At 39.0% G+C, this 7,137-nt stretch overlaps 1 protein-coding gene across 8 annotated transcripts in view; it reads left to right on the top strand.

The window, feature by feature from the left end:
- ZCWPW1 (zinc finger CW-type and PWWP domain containing 1) overlaps window positions 1–7,137 on the top strand; it is a 36,614-nt gene that overhangs the window by 9,516 nt on the left and 19,961 nt on the right. For 4 of the 8 annotated variants that reach the window (XM_019629944.1, XM_019629941.1, XM_019629938.1 and 1 more), the window contains exons 5-7: window positions 572–686; window positions 989–1,146; window positions 1,347–1,469. In XM_019629944.1, coding sequence (XP_019485489.1) covers window positions 572–686; window positions 989–1,146; window positions 1,347–1,469 — 396 coding nt within the window. The remainder of the gene's footprint in view (window positions 1–571; window positions 687–988; window positions 1,147–1,346; window positions 1,470–7,137) is intronic. The other 4 variants (XM_019629945.1, XM_019629943.1, XM_019629942.1 and 1 more) reach the window with 3 other exon arrangements.

The following is a 7,137-nucleotide window of genomic DNA, read 5'->3' as shown; positions in this document are numbered from 1 at the left end:
TCCAGGTTGAGCTGTTGTTCAGCATCTTAGCTGTAGAGGGCAGTGTCACTGGCCCTCATATGTGGGATCCGAACCGGGGCCCTCTAGCATCCCAAGCGAGTTCTTAACCATCGCGCCACTCGGCCGGCCCTTGAATACTGTTTTAACATATGTTCAGGGATTTGATTTTTAGAATAAAGAACTCTATAGCATAGTCCTTGAGACCCTCTCTAGAAAGTCATGAGGCTAAGGAGAATGGACTGACATTTTCACCAAGTCTTACATGTACTTCTATTCCTAGAGAAAGTTTGAGGAAAAGATGATATAAAACACAGTATTCACAATAAAATTAACATTACCTGGCCATCCTGGAATGAGGCAGATCAATCTGGAAAGGCTTGCAGAAGGACATAGATTTGTAGTTTTTCCTGAGAATTTAAAGACTTAAAGTTTTATGATATGACAAAAGTCCAAAAGTAGGCTCTTCTAGGCAACAGGTGGGAGGCATTTTAAATGAAAGGTTACAGTTTGGAACTAATGGGTGGTTGTTTTCTTTAATTGCTTCTCTGCTTATAGTATTTTGTTTTGGGAGGGATGGAATCTAGCCTTGATTTTACAGAGACTTCCTGTGCCCAGCCCCTAAGATGCACCCAGTTAGACAAGGAACCAGGAATTGCTTCCACTACTGATAATGATAATGCTGATGGGTAAGTTTATCCCTGTAAAGCAAGTTGATCACAGGGTGGACTTAATATTCGTAAATGGTCTATCTATCTATTTGTCTATCTGGTCATTTTTCATATCTCTATAGAGTTCTCTCAGCTCAGGAAAGATACTTATTTGAGTTGGGAAAAATAGGCAAGAAAATGGATAAAATGACCTTGGGAAGCCTTAGAGAGCCTAAGGTTCTTCTATCCTTCTAACTTTTATCCTTGGATTTTTTTCAAAAAAAGGATACTACAAATTGCTCCTGTTTACCTTTTCATTAAAAAAAAAATCTTATTTTCAGAGAGAGGGTAATGGTGCCTCATATTCTAGAGATTTCAGCCTCTCAGGAGGATGGAGTAATCCCTGAGATAAAGACATCTCAGCCAGGCCAGCCAGCTCCTGCACCCCCCAAGAAGAAATTCAATAGACTCTCCTTAAGTAAAAGAAAGAAGGAAGCTCGTAAGTATAGTCAGATATATTTTTACATCTGGTTCAAGTACTTAATCCATGAAATTAGGGAATGGAACAGTGAGCAGGCTGAGCATTTTCAGCCCAAGGCTTTAAGTTATCATGCTCTGAGTCTTCCTTCTTCCTACTTTATTATCTACAAAAAAATCTCTTCCTCATCTACCCTACAATGTTTTGTTTCATCTTGCCAGAAGATGAGAAAATGAAAAAAGCCCAAAGTGGACATGAGCACAGACAGAAAGACCAATCAAAAAAAATGGTTCAGGTTCATTCTCAGATCATGGATCAACAAAAAGAAGAAGAAAGTGGTTTTGGTGAGTTCAGCCATGGTTTGGAAAAACTACTTGGGATTGAAAATGGAGATGGAGGGAAGAGGCAAAGGTAAGAATATTAGAGGGAAAACTGCAAAGATGATAATCTCTCACAGCTACTTGTTAGAAGGTATGCTGCTGAGGAAGAGAAAGATTTATTTCATTCATATAATCCAAAGTTGTTTGGTTTCTACTATATACCTCGTATTTTAAGAGGTGCTGAGTAAGCGTAGAGGCAATGAATATAAGCCTGCCAAGAGGGAGATAGGCTTCTGAGGAAGACAGACAAGAAAGCTACAAGTTGGGAGTAGACCTGGAAAAGTTTCCAAGAAAAGATATTGCTTGAGCCACGTCTTTTTAAAAAAGATTTTATTGGGGAATTGGGGAAGGGGAACATTGTGTTTTTCTAGGGCCCATCAGCTCCAAGTCAAGTTGCTGTCCTTCAATCTTAGTTGTGGAGGGCACAAGCTCAGCTCCAAATCCAGTTGTGGCTTTCAATCTAGTTGCTGGGGGGGTTGGGGGCGGGGAGGGGGGCGCAGTCCACCATCCCATGCAGGAGTCAAACTGGCAATCTTGTTGTTGAGAGCATGTGCACTCACCAGCTGAGTCATCCGGTCGCCTGTTGGCAGCTCAGTGACAGCCCAGCTCGGGCGCAGCTCACTGGCTAATGTGGAAATCGAACTGGCGACCCTGTTTCTCAGGGCTCGTGCCCTTAACCAACTGTGCCACCCTGCTGGCCCTGCTTGAGTCAGATCTTGAAGTATAATTTGCTCAAGTGACCCAAGGTGAGAATGGGAAGTGGTTCAGAGTTATAATTATTGGCAGAGCTGATGGTTGTAGCTTTTAGGTATGTTGTGAAATAAGAGGTTGTAGGGGTTGGGGAGATAAGGCTAGAGGCATGCAAAGCCCAGATCATAAAGGGCCTTATATGTGAAGCTAAGGAATTTGGATTTTATTTTAAAGGTAAAGAGGAACGATTGACATTGAGTAGGGAATATTTGATAAAATTTGCATTTTAGAAAGCTCACTCTGTCACTAATGTGGAAGATGGGTTCTTGGGAACAGTACTTGACCCATAGAAATAGTTACCCACACAAGGAAGACAGACAGTAGCAGTGAAGAGGAAGAGACAAAATTGAGATCTTTAGGAGGCAGGATCAGTATGATATGGTTGCCAGTTAGATTTGAGAGCTGAGGAAGAATGAGGCCTCTAGGATGATCCTATTTTCTAACATGAGTGACTGGATGGCTGAAAGAAGTATGATCCGAAATGGAGAATATAGTAGAAAGAGCAAGTTTAGGATGATGAATTCAGCTTTGGACAACTTAGGGGGTCTGTGATGAGATTTAGAGCTCAAGAAAGAGATCTGTGTTAGAGAGAGAGATTTGGGAATCATCTGCATCAGTAGGAATGGATGAAATTTTCCAAGAAGAAAGAAAGCGTAGAGTGAAAAGAGAAGAGCACTGAATAAAAAACCCTGGGGGACCATAATGTTTAGGGTTGAGCGGAGAAAGAGCTGCCCAGAGAGAAAACTAAGAAGCACTAAGAAAAAATTCAGAAAGGTAGAAGAAAAACGAGGAGAATGTGGTATCACAGAAGCCAGAGGAGGAGAGAATTTCAAGAAAAGGAGTATTTAGCTTTGTCAAATACTACAGAGACACCAAACAGGGTAAAGAGCTGAAAATGTTTAATGGATATCACAATTAAGAAATAATTAGGGTCTTGATTAGAGCAGTTGGTAAGGGTGAATGGCAGATTATAGTTGGTTGACAAATACTTCCTTTAATTAGTTTAGCTATGAAAACTAGGCGGGAGGAAATAGTAAATAAAGTGGGGAGTGGATGAGAGGTGAGGGGAAGTTTTTCTTTTTTTAACTCTCATTTTAAAAAAATAGACTTGACCTGTGTGTTGTCAGCATATTTATGTGCTCAGGGAAAATTGTTTATAGAGAGGGAGAGATTGAATGGAATGAGAAGAGAACCAGAGGATGTATTCTTAGAAAGGACAGCTTAACCTTTGAGATTCGCTGTAGGGAAGATAAGGATAGATATAGATTTATGTATTCTTTTAACAGTAGTTATTAATGCCTTATATTATGTGCCAGACATTGTTCTAGGTACTGGAATTATAGTGAACAAAGAAATAATCCCTGACTTCATAGAATTTACAGTTTTAATGTGTTGCACAGATAATAAACACATATTTTATAGGAAATAACCTTGGTAATCTTGGGAAATTTAGGACAAAAAATAAAATAGATCATATAATATATTAGTATGTTTAAATTTTTGAAAATAAGTAGACTTAACAATCTGGAGGAAAACAGGTATGTGCTAAAAAATCAGAGCCCATAGTGTAAGGAACAATGGAATAAACAGCTAGTGTCTAATATGTATGTGTGTACGAGTATGTATATAATTTAAATTATATAAGCATAATATGGTTTGTACATACTTGAAATAAAACTAGAAAGACTATGCAGGCACGAAATAAGGTAGTCCAAGGCACTAAACTGCTCTTCATGTTACTATGACCTGTTAATAGAAGGCACTGGATGTATTAGTCTACTTTGGACAGTCAGGTGTTCTGGGTGGTATTGATCCATCTGCTGAGCCTCTCAGTATCAGGGCAAGGATTGGATTTTAGACTGGAAGATGGAAATTCACTCATTCGGCAATTCTTGTGAGTCAAATTGTGATTGTAATGACAGTGTAAGCCTCTTGCTATAAAAGAACCACTCTTCCTGTTTCTTAGGTTGCCAAGGAGAGGTGAGTTCTCCTGGAGTAGGAACTAGAAAAGGGAGTATCTGATAAATGCTATCAATTTGTGTTAAGTTCAGAAGGAAAAGAATGGAGTGTCATGAGAGGAAATAATGGAAACCTAATTAAGATTGGGCCAGTCAGGGAATGCATTTGTAAGGAAATAACATTTAAGCAGAAACCTGAAGGAAGAGTAGGAGTTGGAGAAAAAGTTTTAAGTAGGGTGAAGTTTGGCATATTACAGGTACTAAAAGAAAGCTGGTATGATTGAAGTTCAGAGAGCAAGGGAAAGCAAGGCAAGAAGGTGGCTCTGGATAAATGCAAAGTGGTAGGTAGTAATTAGATCAGAGACCATGTTACAAAGAATTTTATCCTAAGTGCAGTGGGAAGCCACTGACAGATTTTAACCGGGGAGTGACATCATCAAATTAATGTTTTAAAAGAATCCCTTTGGTGATTAATTGGAGAGTGAAGTATGGGGTGACAAGAGTAGACGAGTTAACAAGTTAGTGCTAAGATTAGATATTTTGGTGGCTTGAATTAGAATGATGAAAGTAGAGAAAGAGAAGTGGATGGTTTTAATATATGTTTTAGAGGTAACATTGTAAGAACTTGGTAATGAATTGGGTATGGGTTGTGGTAGACAGGAGAGGGTATGTCAAAGATGATTGGTTTATGGCTTGAGCAGTTACATGAAAGGAGGTGGGAAAAGGTGAAGGAAGAGCAAATTTAAGGAATAAGATCAAGTGTTTGGGTTTGGGCCCATTAGGTTTGAGATCATTGTGAGACATCCAAATTGAGATGTCAAAGAGCAAGATGGCTGTAGGTATCTGGAGCTCAGAACAGAGGCTGTTAAGTATACATCTGTATGTTGGCAGGTATGGAAATGGATTTCAAAGCTATGGGACTAGAACTTACCTCAGAAGAATGTGTAGCATGGGGAGCAAACACCCATGATTGGGCTTTAGAACCCCAACATTTAGAAACTGAATAGAGCACAAGGAGAACCCGGTAGAGGAGACTGAAGAGGGAGCTGCCAGAAAGATGGGGAGGGGGAATGGGAGAATGAGGGATCACAGAATCTAAGGAAACGAGTGTTTCAAAAATCAGTGGTCTTCTAGGAGTTTTATGGTTTTGGGTCTTAAAACTAGACTAATCAGAGGGATCACTGCATAAATTATATAAATGTCTTAATTATATAAAATACTTAATTTTGAAGAACAATGTACTGGTCGGGAATGACATGTCAGACTGAAAAGACTAATAACCACTACACTGTACACGTGAAATTAATATTAAATAATATTGAATGTCAACTGTAACTGATAAAAAAAGAAACAAATAATTAGAAAAAAGAATAAGTGTTCAACTGAAATGCTCTTAACATGTGTCTGTGACATCAATCTTCATTATCATAGAGCCACATTGTGAGACTTAAACATAGTTTTCAAACACATCATCTTCATTTTTTATGTCGTTTGAAAAGGAACTTTATAGAACTGTTTATTGCTGTCATTGGAAATTTCATCCTAAGCCATAAATATCTAATTCTATATTATTAGAATGATTTTTTCCTCACTCATTTCCACATGAATATTCATTATTTTCACAACCAACCATTTGTTTTATTGATCTGTATTTACTTTTATGGTCCCCAGCTCCTTCTCCCATTCTTATTTTCTAGTCTTGCTAGGTCATTTATATAAATATCTATCATTGGCAAGTGTTTCAGACTAATATATTATTCCTAACTAGTACTTTGTTCTTCAAAATTAAGTAATTGAGAAAGTGACCCATAATATGCTTTTCTGAAGGATGATTTCAATGGGACAAAAGGCATTCCTTATAGTCACACATTAGGTAAAATTTGATAATGGGAGAGTGAACTTACCAGGGAGGCATTATTTGTGGATATATAATACACTTGTGTGCCTGAGTATGTGCTTTTTCTCTAGCAACACTCAATTTTAATGAATATAGGCACAGAAAAGGTAAATGGGTTCATTCAGGGTTATGTTTTGCCCACTGGGTAAGAGGAAGGACAGAAGGAAAGGGAAGTTGGAGATTTCTGCAAGCCAACCTAAGGAATCAAACTGAGTAAGTACAGAGTAAAGAAAGGAGGTTGCTACTAGCTTGAGGGGAAAATAGGGATCAGAGATCTAGATAAAGTGAAAGTTGCTATAGAAGTCTTTGAGCAAGTGAGGTGTCAGGAGGGGCAATTTTTACCAGAGAGAGAAGTTTGGATAAGTAGTTCAAGGGAGTGTGCAGTCCCTGCAGATGACTGGGTAGGGCATGCAAGAGCAGGAGTGGATCACTGAAATGAAGTGGGTTACTGAGGTGGCATGGCAGAAAAGGTCAAGGAGCTCAGAGAATAGGGTGCTTTGTGAGTTACCCTGTGGAAATAGTGGTCATCTGGAATGAGGACAGGAGGTAGAGAGGAGAAGGCTGAACCAGATGCCAACAAGGGAGATGAGAGGATGATATGGTTCCATGCATGGAACTCAAGGGAGGAAGGGTTTTTATAGGAAGGAGGATAGTAATGGTCTGAAAGTGGCAATGGGGAGTAAGGATGATGCTGACCCATTTTATGGCTTGATAGACATGGGATGTATGAGAAGGAACCAACTCCATTTAGAGGACTGTGGGTGGGGATGGTGTCGGGTGGAGACAATGTCAGTGTGTCACCAGGTTTCAAAAAGGAGAAGAAGTGACAACAGATACCACAGAAATACAGGAAATTGTAAGAAAATACTATGAGCAACTATATGCCAACAAATTCGACAATCTGGAAGAAATGGATAAATTTCTAGAAGCATACAATCTACCAAGTCAAATCTGAACCAAGAAGAAACAGAAACTCTGAACAGACTGATTACTACCAAAGAAATTGAATCAGTAATCAACAAGCTTC

This window comes from Hipposideros armiger, unplaced genomic scaffold (genome assembly GCF_001890085.2).
Source record: "Hipposideros armiger isolate ML-2016 unplaced genomic scaffold, ASM189008v1 scaffold_875, whole genome shotgun sequence".
In the NCBI taxonomy this organism is placed as follows: Eukaryota; Metazoa; Chordata; class Mammalia; order Chiroptera; family Hipposideridae; genus Hipposideros; species Hipposideros armiger.
This window is presented reverse-complemented; position numbering and strand designations above follow the sequence as displayed.